We start from the raw sequence: 16101 nt of genomic DNA on the forward strand, positions 1-16101 counted from the left end.
CTAATACAATTGGCCTCACTCTTTATATATAACTACTTAATTTATCGATAAAACCTATGCTCATTTCTCAAACTCAATCACCCAAAAACACCCACAAAATGAGTACACCAACAGTTGAACACATTTCAGAGTGTTTCATTAAACCAAAATATGAAGTGGAAGAAGCTAAAAAACCATACTACTTAGCCCCAATGGATTTAGTTATGTTGTGTGTAAATTATATCCAAAAAGGCCTACTCTTTACCAAACCATCCCAATTTAATGGTCAACCATACTCAACCCACAACTTCCTTGAAAGTCTCAAGGACTCACTTTCACTCACCCTCGTCCATTTCTATCCCTTAGCTGGCCGCCTTGTTACAATAGTAGACGAAGACCAACACCAGTGTTTGGTCTTCGTCGATTGTAACAAGGGCCCCGGCGCAAGGCTTATCCACGCCACGTTAGATATGACCGTGTCCGATATACTTTCACCAACCGATGTTCCTTTGGTGGTCCAATCATTTTTTGATCACGACAGGGCTGTGGACCATGATGGTCATAACGAGTCGTTGTTGACAATTCAAGTCACTGAGCTCATAGACGGGATCTTCATCGGATGCTCTATGAACCACGCCCTAGGAGACGGAACCTCGTACTGGCTCTTTTGGAACATGTGGTCCGAAATACATAGATCAAAGCACAAGGAATTAGTTCCTGTGTCTCGTATGCCAGTACTTGAGCGTTGGTTTCCTAAAGGGTATGGACCGGCCCTTTACCTTCCATATGTCCATCCAGATGAATTTGTTACTAGACACGAAGCACCTCCATTAAGGGAGCGAATCTTCCACTTCTCCGCCAAGTCTATGGCAAGACTTAAAGCGAAGGCCAACGAAGAAAACATTGGTGGTAATAATACCAGCAAGATATCATCATTTCAGGCCTTATCAGCATTGTGTTGGCGAACCATTGTTCGAGCAAACGGCTTGTCTCGTGATCAAGTCACAAATTGTAGATTAGCTATTAATAATAGGCACAGATTAGACCCGCCTTTGTCACCAAATTATTTTGGTAATTGCATAAGCGCAATGGCAACACCTACCACAGTTGGTGAACTACTTGACAACAACTTAGGATGGGCAGCAGCGTTGCTACATCAGTCAGTGTTAAATCACAGCGACAAAGTAGTGCGCGATTTTGTCAATAAATGGGTGCAGGCTCCTTTTGTATACCCACTGGGGATGTTCGATAGTTCCAGTGTGATGATGGGAAGTTCGCCGAGGTTTGACATGTATGGAAATGAATTTGGACTCGGAAAAGCTATAGCTCTTCGAAGTGGGTACGCAAATAAGTTTGTTGGAAAGGTGACTTCTTATGAAGGATATGAGGGTGGAGGAAGCGTGGATTTGGAAATATGTTTGCCACCGGATTCGATGAAGGCTCTTGAATCAGATGAGGAGTTTATGAGTGCTGTCTCTTCGCCTAGTATAGATTATGGCACAATTTAAGTTTCCTGTTCAACCATATTGTAGTTTTCATATGTTGTATCAAAATAAAAATAAAAATAAAAAAGCTAAGCAGAACTGTATGTAACTGCTTCGCGATTTTAAGCTAATCTATGGAATTCTGTCACTTTTTACAGTGTTAACTTCTAATGCATCAGGAAAATGATCTATAAAGACTGCAATCAGTGCAATGACATACAAATGGTCTGTCAGAACTCACATAAATCTGAAAATTTTCCCAAGAAAATGTAGTATCTTATAGGCTAACTGAGTGCCTAGAAAGTTTTTCAAGCAACAAAACACAAAGGAAACAACATGACCATAATACAGCAGCAGTTGAACATTTTAAGGGTGTGATCAGGTCAAAGGCGGCAGCAGCAGCCAGCCGGCAAGATGATATAAGAATTCGATTTGCACACACCTATTTGGCTAGATTCAGAGTATCCTAGAGATGGTTATAATATGCCAAGGATGAAAACAACTTTTTTTGTCACATTCTATGAAATTAATTTGACTTTCTATATAAAAACAGAGGTGATTTTTGAGGATGCTAATAGTGATGTAATATATACAGATGATGGCTTTTGCAAATTGCAAGAGGATGCACATAGTATTATATTAATTCAACCTTCATTACAAAATACCAAGTATAAATTTTTGGGAATTTAATATAATGAGAAAAATGCATTATAAAATCTTCCAAGATTTGATATGGTGGAATGCAACCTTTGTAAGTCTTAAACTCTCTGAATAAAGGACTTCATCATCTGTGTTCCCCTGTAACTCAGAAGGGTCCTAGTCATTAGAAAATGAGTTCAGAGAGTGCTAAATACGTCTCAGAATGTTTCATCAAGCCGAAGTATGAGGTGCAGGAAGCCAAGCAGCCTTACTACTTGGCTCCAATGGATTTGGGTATGCTCTTTGCACATTACATCCAACAAGGTCTTCTCTTCACCAAACCATCAGACTTAGGTGATGAACAATTCTCCATTCACAAACTCCTTCAGAGTCTGAAGGACTCTCTTTCTATTACTCTCGTACATTTCTACCCATTGGCAGGTCAGCTTGCCTCTCAGATGGATGAAGGGGGGCAAAATGCTTGGTCTTTGTCGACTGTAACAAGGGTCCTGGTGCGAGGTTCATCCATGCTACCTTAGATATGACCATATCTGACATACTATTACCAACTGATGTTCCTGAAGTGGTCCAATCATTTTTTGACCATGAAGGAGCTATTAACTATGATGGCCACCACATGTCTTTGTTAACAATCAAAGTTACCGAGCTCTTAGATGGGGTTTTCATTGGCTGCTCCATGAATCATGCCCTTGGAGATGGGACCTCATACTGGCATTTCTGGAACCTGTGGTCCGAGATTCATAAAGTATAGGCAGGGGAATCAGTTCCTGTGTCACGTATGCCAATTCATAATAGGTGGTTTCCTGATGGATACGGTCCAGCCATTTACCTCCCATTGACCCAACCAGATGACTTTATTAGCCTACATGAAAAACCTGATCAACTTAGAGTGAGAATCTTTCATTTCTCATCTGATTCTATAGCAAAACTGAAAGCTAAGGCAAATGAGGAACATAATCATAACAATACTAGCAGCGAGATCTCATCCTTTCAGGCCTTGTCAGCGCTCTACTGGAGATCAATCATTCGAGCACTCAATCTAGCTCATGATCAGGTCACAAATTGCAGATTAACGACCAATAATAGGCACAGATTTGATCCACCATTGCCTCGAGAGTATTTTGGAAACTGTATAGGTGCATTGAAAACAACTACTACAGTTGGTGAGCTGCTTGAGCACAACTTAGGGTGGGCAGCATCATTGTTGCACCAGTCTGTGACAAATCATGGTGACAAAGTAGTGCGCGATTTCATCCTCAGGTGGCTGCAATCTCCTGCTGTTTTCAAGCTCGACAAATTGACAGACTGTTATAGTGTAATGATGGGAAGCTCTCCAAGATTTGACATGTATGGAAACGAATTTGGACTCGGCAAGGCAGTAGCAGTCCGTAGGGGTTACGCAAACAAATTTGTTGGTAAGGTGACTTCTTATCCAGGATATGAGGGAGGATGAAGTGTGGATTTGGAAATATGTTTACCTCCTGATTCCATGGAAGCTCTTGAATCAGATGAGGAATTTATGAATGTTGTCTCATTGCCGGTTAAAGGGTAAGATGATACTTCGTATGTAGCAAAAGCACAGAAATTAACATACTTGTATATAACACTTCTTTACCTAAGATAATTCTTATCAAAGATATTTGATAAGACTTTTGAGCCAAAAAGGCTAGTTTTAGTAAGCTAATTAGTTTTTTCTTTTGGTAATTCACTCTTTCCTCAAAAAAAGCTCAATAAACTAAAAGTTATTTTAAAATATCTTTACTAAACAAGGCCAATACAGAAAGAAAAAAGAAAAAATCATAGTAGTAAACTTTACATCCTATATTATCCTTTGTCATATCAGTGTGTTTGTAGATATTAGAACACGTTTTTTCCGAAACCAACCGTATTCATATCCATGTCTGTATCCATTTAAAGCAACTAACAATACCTTTATATCAATTGACTGTCGGTGTAGTGGTGATTGGGACTACACTTGGTAGGGAAGACTCGTGTTCGATCCCCGCAACAATAATTGGGGGAGGACTGAAACCTAACCACCCAAAACTGATCCCGAATACGAATTAGCCCAAAGAGTGAACAGTGTGGAACACTAAAAACAAAAAACTAACAATACCTTAATCATAGTTTCTCTTGGTGCCACATATCAATAAATAATCTCGACATCGCACCTACCTACAAATAACCATTATTTTAAGAATCCCATTTCAACTCAAGGATCAGCATTCATCAATGCATAATGACCTAATACTTCCCTCATGAATCATGATTTCACAATATGCCCTACATCAATTAAAGCTACTGGTTATACTCACAACTCCAGTCCTAAGCTACTTTGGCATAATAATCTCAGCCTTTCTTCCGCTAATTTATATTCATTCTGAAAAAATTAAAAACAAAATAAAAATAAAAATAAAATTACAGTTTAAATATAATTGAAAAAGAAAAAAAAAAAGAAATTAATTAAACTTCAAGTTGTTTGGCGTCAAGCCATTTAGGATAATTAATCATGGATTCATAGGATTAATTATCATTTTGATCGGATCGTACTTGGTATTATATATTGACTTAAGGATTAATAATAATCATAGTCTTTCTTCTGGAATTTTATACATCATGGCACATAATTATTTATATGCTAACAGAGCTATATTCGGAGGTAGATTCCGTCCAGACTAGACTATCAAACTTACATTATACCATATATCATAACATTAACAAATACTACAAAGCCATTATATATTGACTTAAGGATTAATAATAATCATACTCGTTACAATTACAACAAGCCATTATTGAATTTTGAGCACAACTGTAATCTTCTCATATACGCAAGCCTAATTTACTAGTACTCCTTGTATAAATAAGCCTAACTAATGCTGCATTAAGGCTTATTCAATAGCACAAAACACCCTATATTCCTATAATCTTAATTATTCTTAAATCAAAAAAATGAGTTCAACAACTGTTAAACACGTCTCGGAATGCTTCATCAAACCAAAATATGAGGCGCAAGAAGCCAAGCAACCTTACTACTTAGCTCCCATGGATTTGGCCATGCTCAATTTCCACTATATCCAAAAGGGCCTCCTATTCATCAAACCTTCATATATAAACGATCAAGAATTCTCGACCAACAAACTACTTGAAAGCCTGAAGGAGTCTCTTTCACTTGCCCTTGTCCATTTTTATCCACTGGCAGGGCAGCTCACTACATGCATCAGCAAAAATCGGCATGAATGCTTGGTCTTTGTAGACTGCAACAAGGGTCCTGGAGCTAGATTTATTTATGCCACATTAGACATGGACATATCTGAAATTCTGTCACCAGTTGATGTTCCTCTGGTCGTTCAGTCATTTTTTGACCATGATCGGGCTATTAACCATGATGGTCATAAAAGGCCTCTGTTATCGGTTCAGGTCACTGAGCTCAAGGATGGGGTTTTTATCGGCTGTTCTATGAACCATGTGCTTATAGATGGAACTTCATATTGGCATTTCTGGAAAATATGGTCCGAATTGCATAGAGCTAATGACAGGCAACTTCTTGTTTCACGTCCGCCCAATCATACACGTTGGTTTCCTGATGGGTATGGCCCGGCTATCCCCCTCCCTTTTACTCACCCTAATGAATTTGTAAGCAGGTATGAAGTAGGTCAGCTTAGAGAGAGAATCTTCCATTTCTCCTCAGAGTCTATAGCAAGACTAAAAGCCAAGGCCAACCAAGAAAGCAATACCAACAACATTTCCTCCTTCCAGAGCCTCTCAGCACTCGTCTGGAGATCAATTGTCCGAGCAAACTGCCTATCTGAAGATCAGATCACAAATTGCAGATTTGCTACAAATAACAGGCAGAGGTTAGATCCTCCTCTGCCTCTAGAATATGTAGGTAACTGTGTTACGGCAATGGTAACAACTACTACTGCCGGTGAACTACTTGGGCACAACTTAGGGTGGGCAGCATTGTTGTTGCACCAGTCAGTGGTAAACCACAGTGACAAAATAGTGCACAAATTCATCGATGGATGGCTCCAGTCCCCTTTTGTTTACCGGCCAGGCAAAATGTTCGATCCTTACAGCATATTGATGGGAAGCTCACCAAGATTTGACATGTATGGAAATGAATTTGGTCTCGGGAAAGCTGTAGCAGTTCGAAGTGGGTATGCAAACAAATATGTTGGCAAAGTGACTTCTTACCCAGGATATGAAGGGGGAGGAAGTGTGGACCTAGAAATATGTCTACCACCTAATTCAATGAGTTCTCTGGAATCAGATGAAGAATTCATGGATGCAGTAACAGTACAGTACAATGGATATCAAAGAAGGTATCCCCAAGAGGCATGATATGCAAACAATCTAGTCTAGAATAAATGTTCAAGATGCATCTAAACCATTCATATCTTTAAGTTTCAATCTATTCATTGCTAATTTTGTTTTTGTATTGATAAAGCAATATCTGTAATCTGTTAACCCATTGAAGTAATCTGTAGAACTTGAATACAAATTTACAAATAATTGTGAAATGCTTCTTTACCTAAGTGAAAATCATTAATATCCCACTAAAGAATTCCAATTGAACAAAGAGCTCAATGTATGAAAAAGATTCACTGAGACCAAACTGCTCTCCCTAGCAATAGGAGAAGAAGCTTTCACCATACCTCCATACCTCTAAGTAGGTTTGCTCATCCAATGATTCTAATCTATGTGTTCCGTTCACGTACACTTCTGAAGGTAAACAGCTCAAGGAAGGAAAGTAAAACTTGTTCATTCTTAAGAATGAAGGACCATAACTAGGTATAGAAAGTGAAGAACACAATTCTAGATAGCATATGCTTCCCATTAATGAAATATAAAGAAGTAAGCCCATTGTTTTAGAAGGCCAGAGTTTCAATGAGGCAAAAGGACACCCAATGCTTAGCACGTAACTGACATAGTTGAGTGATTATTTAGATGAATAAAAGATTAAACAGTTTGACAATTATCAAAGCTGCAAAGATTTAACTTGCTGTGATACAGGTAAACTAATTACACTAACTGTCTATCCTTTTTATTCAATTAAAGTATGGAACCTTCTATATGGACAACAGGTTTTCACACCATCTCCAATTCTATTGTATATGACCATTAAAAAGATCCAATATCGTCATACAGAACAACTTCAGGTCTAATACTCCTATGAGTCCTATCTTAAACTCCCAAAGTCAAATCATACTATCGAGTATCGACCAGGAAGCCCCAACACACATATACTCAATGGACGGCACACCAAAGGCATCCGTCCCTCACTCCCCTCCGTCCTTGGTTGGATAAAGAGGAAGGGCAGTGATCTTTAATGTTGTCAAAGACTTGACCAATGGTTTCTTCGTGTTGTTTAAAAAGGAACATTGGAAATGGAATACATGTGCCTGCTAAGCTGGTAGTTTAATCAAAGGTACATTATGAATAAAATTTGGTGGTGTTCAATGAATATAAGCAATAAGACATAGCTAATTTCTGCCCATTTAAAGAGTATCTAGCTTATGGTGTACTTGAGCCTATAAACAATAGCTTCTGAAACTAAGTTTAGGTAAAGTGTTTCTCTTTTTTCTTTTCTTTTATTTTTTTTTGGTGTTTAGAGAGCCACAAGGGCAGAGATGAGAATCGATCTAGGATCTCCTGGAATCGAGAGGAAAGCTCTAACCACTTGAGCTATCCCTCACCCTCAAATATTCTTTTTTTTTTTTTCCTCGTGTTTAAAGAGCCACAAGGGTCGCTACAGAAGCTCTAACTTCTTGAGCTATCCCTCACTCTCAGTGTTTTTCTCTGATAATACTGCAATTAAAATCTACATTTCAATGATTCTCCTATTTTCAAACAAAAATTGCAGAAAGTATACCAAGCCCATATTCAATTACAACATTCTACCACCAATATAGTAAAACTTATAATCAAACTTGCAACATTATAAGAGAAAAAAATGCTGCAAAATCCAATTCAATCCCAATTGAAACAACAACAGATACATGATTTCAATAACCCAAATTACATAAAACGAGAAAAGCAAACATCAAACATACCTCATGTTGATCAATATTACTCTTTATCTGTTCTTGAGCAATTTCAATCTTCACCCACTCAACTCCACAGTTTCTCTGCCACAAACCCTTGACCCACCTTCAACTGCCCCAGAATAGGACCTACCCACCCACTTAAAATGCGTAGCCAAGACTCAATTTTTCTCACCCACTTCAAATTTTTCTTCAATTACAGCAGATAGTGTCGGCACTGATTGTGTTTCTGGGGTGTTCGTTTGAAGCCATTAGAAAATAGAGGCTTTAAAGTTCAACCTTTTTATCCTACCCCGTTTTAACTTCCAGAAATTCCAAGTTTCTATGGTGTTTCTTAAATGACAAAATCATAAATAAATGCAATTTCTTTTTTTTAGTGTTCATCGGCAAAATGTTAATTCGGGCTTGTTTGCCCTTGTTATTTTGTTTTCAGATTCTGTTATTCAAAAACCAAAAATTAAAAACAAGACTAATGTGTTTCTACTTTTACGTTGTCGTCTTTCAAAATTATCATTGATTTTAGTAGTTTTGACAAAAATGACTATTATATGGCATAAGTATTTCATATCATATATTCATGTGGTTTTGAAAAACAAAAAATCGAAAAAACACATTCTGAACAACATTTTGACATACTCGGGCAGCCTCTTTTAACTCCTCGAGTCCAATCTAAACCACCAAATGAAATGGGCACAAATATACTTTTTTTTTATTGAGTAATAAACTAATAATTACTCTTCCTACTGAGTACTCACTCCCCTTTTTATCTTATCTTCTTAGTCTCATTTGGTTGATCACAAGAAATAATTTTTTCTGGGAAAATGAAACTGAAAAATTCTAATCCTTGATAGATATAGGGCGTGTTTGGCAATATATAGCTGTGAAGGTAGTTGTAGCTGTGGAGGCAGCTATTAGCTGTGTAGGTAGGTGTTAGCTGTGAAGATAAATAATTTAAATATGAGTGTTCGGTAAAGTAGCGGTTGACTAGCTGTTACATATAAAAATCAATATTTTATTTTTAAAACTATAGATTAAATTTTCAACAGCTACCTCTAATTTCAAAAGCTAATTTTTCTAACTTTTCACAAAAGCTACCTCCACCACTAAAAGCTACCCTAACCACTACCTTACCAAACACTCACATTTTTTGTTAAGTCAAACCACTAAAAGCTACCTAAAAGCTACTCAAAAGCTATCGCCGAACACGCCCATAAAATTTTTAGATATAATACATATGACGAATGTAAATGTGATTGGTTGTTATGCAAAAAAGAAAAAAAAAAGTGTTTCAAAGGTAGAACTTATTTTTAAAAATGATAACTTTGTAGTATATAAGAGTAACTTTAAATGTTTTAGAGTAACTCTAATCTATCCTACAATAATTTAATGAAAGTTCACCTTAATCAAGAATTTGTGAAATCAACTTTGATAAGGTTTTTTTTGGTGTTTAGAGAACCAAATATATATAGCCTATAGGTGCATAGCACCTATATGTTAGCAAACATATAAGATGGCATTCTTGAAATTAAGTTGAAGTTTGTCACATGAAAGTTGGCCAAGGTGGAAGGAATTTTGGTGGAACATATAATGGTAAAAAGTATCACTACGTGCATAATAGTACACAAAAAGTACTATTAAGACAATTTATACTTAATGGTACATTATACATATACATAATAGTACACGTGATGTACCACTGTAGAAAAACATCAACCAAAAAAATAAATTACCCAAAATGCCCTCTATATCTGCTAAATAAATAGGTGTTATGCGCCTATATAAACTCGAGTGAACGAAGGCGGGGCCGCGGTGGTGAACTTTGATAAGGTCTCTTTTGTTCAAATAAGTTTAGATTAGTGAAAATTGAGTGAACAAAACACACCATAACTTATTAATAACTATTTTTTTTTACCTAATTAATATTTGCTCAACTTAGGTTTTTTTTTTTTTTCACTTAACTAAAATTAGTTTTACTAAATATTATTCAGCTATTTCACCAAATGACACTAAGTTCTTTCAAAATTCATTGAATGCCACCCAGTTAAAAAAAAAAAAAAAAAAAAAAAAAAAAAAAAAAAAGCACTAAATGACTAACAATTGTTAACTCCGTTAGTCTTTAAGGTTTAATCATGACACATGTCATGATATGATTGGTTCATTTTAATAATTTATTTTAATTAATAAATATAATTTTTTTTCGATTTTCATGACAAAAATTATTTGGGTAAAGTTTTAGGGGTTATTTTAACCCTTTATGAATTCAAATTAAGCTCGGAATTGACAAAAAAAATAATGTAAATGTCCCGTTTTGTGTGTCGAAAAATATCTCGATTAGCGAGTCATTATTTGTCTACTATGAGAATGGGATGTTTCTTGACACACAAAACGGGATATTTACTTTTTTTTTTTTTTTTGCTAATTGCGAGCGTAATTTGGATCCATAAAGGGTCTAAATAACCTCCAAAACCTTACCCGATTAATTTTCATGGTTAAAAAATAAGGACTCGGTAATCGAGATATTTTTCGACACATAAAACGGAGCATCAACGTTATTTTTTGCCAATTCCGGGCTTAATTTGAAGTCATTAAGGGTCAAAATAACCCCCAAATCTTTATCCGAACAATTTTCGTCATGAAAATTGAGGAAAAAAATATTATTTTTATTAATTAAAATAATTTAATAAAATGAACCAATCATATCATGACATGTATCATGATTAAACCCTAATGACTAACAGAGGTAACGGCTCCTTAGTCATTAATGATCAGGGTCATCCCAACCTTTTTAGAGGCCCTGTGTAAAAAAGGAGTATAAATCTGGCTTATGAATATTATCTGCTCACAGCTTATTTTTTAATACAAGAAACAAAATCGTTGTTCTTTACAAATACGGAGCATATAAAGTTTGTAATCATAAAAAATGACATACTTTGTATAAAGAGTAGTCATCTATATCTATATCTATACTATATATTAAAAGGCGTTCCTTTTAAAGGAACAGTGCCACGTGGCACTCTTCAAAGTATGTGTGCTTATGTCACAATGCCACGTCACCATCTAAAGCATATGCGCCATGAAAGCTAGCCACTTCATTTAACAAAATTAAAAATGCTTTCAACAAGATTCGAACCCATAACCTCCAATATACATAGGTAATACTTTTACCGTCTCAACTAACTATTATTAATGTTTCAAGTTTCACATAATACTATAATATTCCTTTCATTTATTAAGTAAATTAGAAGGCAACGCTTGAACTACTACAAACACTAACTATATACAAATAGTCTAACATAGTTGTTAAATTAAAGCAAGAAGTACACAAACCAGCAATCCGGGTCATCGCTCGGGGTACACACTAGTTATTTATTATACCACGTAAAGATGTTGGAGCTCATGAAAACACTAAGCCACAATTAGTATGCATGATTTATTCTACAGCATATTTTAATTATACATTTTTCATGATCTGAGGCCCCAACCAAAGTTGGGCCCTATGCGGCCGTTCAGGCTGCACACCTTAATGGCCGGCCTTGTTAATCACACTCGGTTAATTTTTTAAAAACTAAGTGTATTTGATGAATTTAGAAACTCTGATGGCATTTGGTGAAATATCAAAGTGTTCAGTGACATGTGGTAAAATAACCAAAATATTATTGTATAAGAATGAGAAAACACAAGCCACAAGGCCTAAGTTAAGCTTAACTTATTATAACAGAAATCAAATTGGTTTTACTAAAATATAACTTATTGTATGGGATGATATCTATGCAGAGCCGATATCTTGAGAAAACGCGTGATCAAACCTTGAGTAATTGTGAAAAGGCGCTGATATGTACCAGAAAGCAGACATATCGGCTTGTCGAAATTCGGCACGTGGCAGCAGAAGCTTGACACTTGGCACAAGGGGCTTTGCATGGATGAGAGCCACCTGTCAAGTTGGATCATTATAAATAGTAGGTAAGACCTCATTAATGAGGATATTAATTATTCTCTCTCTCTCTCTCTCTACTTTCTATCTCATACTTATCTTCTTTTCTCAAACGCTTTCTGACTTTATCATCGGAGTGGTTATTCCCGGATCACCCCGGGGTTAGCTAACTTCTTCTCATTGTGTAGGTTCTCAGCTTGCCGATAAAAGTATCAGGAACTCAGGTCCGAGTTCTTGGGAGATCAGGTCCAGGCAGAAACACTTATGCTAAATACTTCGTTTTATTATAGATATAGAAAACATGGACATTAATAATGTAGTATCACAAATAAGAAAAACATTTGAGATTCACAAGCTCTCATTGAAGATGAATGAACCACAATTACACTACAACCATCAATGACATTGACATATTGATATGTTTTCTTCCGCTAGCATATTCCCTCCATTTTTAAATACTTGCTCCAATTTCTTTTGTGGCCGTTTTTAAATACCTGTTCCATTTTCTTATTTTGAAAGTTTTTATAATATTTAATTCATTTCTCTCAATTAGTATAACTCAATCAAGTACTTTTAGATTCTCTCTCATCCAATTTACCTAATTACCTTCCACTAACCCTATTACATCTATATTTTATTACTTTATCTAATTTCTCCTAAAATTTCACGTCAGAAAAAAAAAGATTAAATATTTAAAAATAGAGGAAATATTATATAGTATATACTCTGTATCTGCCAAGTATTATCCTTTTTTTTAAACTCCGCAATTATTTGTTTAATCGTCGTTTTTCCACGTCTCATCAAATTCGTAGGCCATATTCACGTGATCATGTCCATATCAATTCTTGCAACATAATTTCTCTTGACGCCCCACTTCCCACTCCCCACCGCAATAACTAATCTTGTCACCATATCGTGTTACCCGTTACTCCGTAGAGTCCGTACTATCAATGTATCATGACCTCATATTTCATATCCCTCCATGTGAATATAACAAGTACAAGTATACCTTCTTGGAGCATTTTTTTAGATTAAAAGTATTTTCCGATTTTACAAATTACTTTAATTAGAAGTATAATTATGATTTGACTAAAGTTTTAACATCGGAATAAATATAATCATGTGAGTACTTATTAGCTTACTAAATACTTATTGATTTAACTAAATAAAAATACTCAAGCTATCTCCTTAAAAAAAAAAGTCTTGAAAAATAAAGTACAGATAAAATAGATGGAAATAATGATGAACACATACGCAAGTACAGACAATGAAACCAACATTGAAGCACATATGAATTGACCATGAAAACTCTACATATGAAAATCTGATGACTGAATTCAACCAATCAAATTTTACACCCTTGAATCGGTAATGTCAATTGAGATGGACATGATTCACGTGAATATGGGCTACAAATTAGTACTTCCTCCTCCGTAATTGACATTACCCTTGATGTAATCAATTCTGAATCTCAATTACATTCCCGCTCTTTATTCCCCCAATTGTCATTCCCACATATCAAACGCCCTGTTAGGATTACATTACCCTTGATGTGACCATAAGTTTCCTAGACAGGGACATCACAACATTGACAAAAATAGAAAAATCATGAACTTTGTACAACAACCTTACAATCACTACTGAAATTTGAACACGTTTATCATGGGTCTCAGGCAACAAGAGCATTCAACTAAAACTTTTCTGTCATTTTCTTATGTTGCAATAATTCAACAACTTTATCAGATTCAGAGGCCATGTTGCAACACAAATATTCACATCCAATTTTCACTACTCCATACTATTACTGTTAATATATGTAGGCCTATTTAGCTACAATAAGTTTCAGTAAACCATGAGCCTGTGACTGCAAAAAATAACTTATTTTCCTGCAATCACATTTAATCTTAAACACACAAATATGAATTCAGCAACTGTTAAACACGTCTCAGCGTGCTACATCAAGCCAAAGTATGAGGTGCAAGAAGCTAAGCAACCTTACTACTTGGCTCCCATGGATCTGATGATGCTCAATTTTCACTATATCCAAAAGGGCCTCCTTTATATCAAACCTTCACATATTGACGATAAAAAATTCTCGATCAGCAAACTCCTTCAAAGCCTGAAAGAGTCTCTTTCACTCACCCTTGTCCACTTTTACCCACTGGCTGGGCAGCTTGCTACACGTATCAGCAAAGATCGGCATGAATGCTTGATCTTTGTAGATTGCAACAAGGGTCCTGAGGCTAGGTTCATTTATGCCACATTAGACATGAGCATATCTGATATCTTGTCACCAGTTGACGTTCCTTCGGTCGTTCAGTCATTTTTTGACCATGACCGAGCTATTAACCATGATGGTCATAGAAGGCCTTTGTTATCAGTTCAGGTCACTGAGCTCAAGGATGGGGTATTCATCGGCTGCTCCATGAATCATGTGGTTGGAGACGGAACCTCATATTGGCATTTTTGGAAAATATGGTCCGAAATACATAGAGCTAATGGCAAGCAACTACTAATTTCACGTCTGCCCAATCATAAGCGTTGGTTTCCTGATGGGCATGGCCCGGCTATCCCCCTCCCCTTTACTCATCCTAATGAATTTGTAAGCAGGTATGAAGTTGGTCAGCTCAGAGAGAGGATCTTCCATTTCTCCCCAGAGTCTATAGCAAGACTAAAAGCCAAGGCCAACAAAGAAAGCAATACCAACAACATTTCCTCCTTCCAGAGTCTCTCAGCACTTGTCTGGAGATCGATTGTAAGAGCAAACTGCCTATCTGAAGATCGGATCACAAATTGCACATTGGCTACCAATAACAGGCATAGGTTAGATCCTCCTCTGCCTCCAGAGTACGTTGGTAACTGTGTTACTCCAACGATAACAACTACTACTGCCGGTGAGTTACTTGCACACAACTTAGGGTGGGTAGCATCATTGTTGCACCAGTCCGTGGTAAACCACAGTGACAAAATAGTGCACAAAATCATCGAAGGATGGCTCCAATCTCCTTTTGTTTACCGACCAGGCAAAATGTTCGATCCTTACAGTGTGACGATGGGAAGCTCACCAAGATTTGACATGTATGGAAATGAATTCGGTTTCGGGAAAGCTGTTGCAGTTCGAAGTGGGTATGCAAACAAATATGTTGGCAAAGTGACTGCTTACCCAGGATATGAAGGGGGAGGAAGTGTGGATCTAGAGATATGTCTACCACCTAAACCAATGAGCGCTCTTGAATCAGATGAAGAATTTATGTCTGTTGCAACAATACAGTACAATGGATACTAAAGCAGGCATCCCCAAGGAATCCAGAATAAAATTGATGGAACTAGCAAAATTTCTGTTTGCAATGAGTCCAAGTCATCTATCATTTCTTTTAATTTCAAGGTTTTTTTTTTTTTTTTTTTTTTTTTTTTTTTTTTTTTGCTGATCTTGCTTTTGTATGGAAGAACTGTAAAACCATTGGTGTAATTTGTACTCTGTTGGACTTGGTATATGAATAAAAACTGTTCCAATTAATAATAAACCCCAAGATAATCTGTACCTGTAAATAAATAATGGCCTAGTTAAGATGATATGTAGCTAACTCACCTAGTGTGCTAAAGCACAATCACTTCGTGCAAAATTCATCAATCAAATGCCCACCAAAGGATTATACATCGATTAGAAAGCTCAAGTTACTATAAAGAATCACCTAGATTGGACTACTTTCTTAACCAATGGAAGAAGAAACTCTCACCTGACCTCAAGGTAGACAATTGCACGTTTTCTCTATCAGTGTTCCGTTAAACTACCCTTCTGAATGTTGCTTACAGCCTTTGTATCCGTAATGCTCAGAGCTATGTTGCACCATCTTTCTACAAAGATAGCAGTGTAGTGTTGGCAGTTGGCAAGCCAAGCCGAAGCATTATTATTAACTCCATCCTGTCAATATACAAAAATTGATCATTCACATGTGACGGCAATATACATACACTAAATTAAATGCTCGACTCATTTTTC

At 36.4% G+C, this 16101-nt stretch overlaps 3 protein-coding genes and 1 pseudogene across 3 annotated transcripts; all 4 read left to right on the top strand.

The window, feature by feature from the left end:
• The first annotated feature begins 98 nt into the window (after window positions 1-98).
• Window positions 99-1627, top strand: LOC145597848 (putative acetyltransferase At3g50280). Its single transcript, XM_081654104.1, has one exon. The coding sequence runs from the start codon at window positions 99-101 to the stop codon at window positions 1485-1487; it is 1389 nt and encodes a 462-aa protein (XP_081510230.1). The 3' UTR covers window positions 1488-1627.
• Window positions 1628-2293: 666 nt separating this feature from the next.
• On the top strand, window positions 2294-3840 carry LOC145598835 (putative acetyltransferase At3g50280; annotated as a pseudogene).
• Window positions 3841-5060: 1220 nt separating this feature from the next.
• LOC145597515 (putative acetyltransferase At3g50280) lies at window positions 5061-8128 on the top strand. The gene has a single exon (XM_081653703.1). The coding sequence runs from the start codon at window positions 5076-5078 to the stop codon at window positions 6465-6467; it is 1392 nt and encodes a 463-aa protein (XP_081509829.1). The 5' UTR covers window positions 5061-5075; the 3' UTR covers window positions 6468-8128.
• Window positions 8129-13792: 5664 nt separating this feature from the next.
• On the top strand, window positions 13793-15722 carry LOC145597748 (putative acetyltransferase At3g50280). The gene has a single exon (XM_081653989.1). The coding sequence runs from the start codon at window positions 14020-14022 to the stop codon at window positions 15385-15387; it is 1368 nt and encodes a 455-aa protein (XP_081510115.1). The 5' UTR covers window positions 13793-14019; the 3' UTR covers window positions 15388-15722.
• The last annotated feature ends 379 nt before the right edge of the window (window positions 15723-16101 follow it).

This window comes from Chenopodium album, chromosome 20 (assembly GCF_948465745.1).
Source record: "Chenopodium album chromosome 20, dcCheAlbu1.1, whole genome shotgun sequence".
NCBI lineage: Eukaryota > Viridiplantae > Streptophyta > Magnoliopsida > Caryophyllales > Amaranthaceae > Chenopodium > Chenopodium album.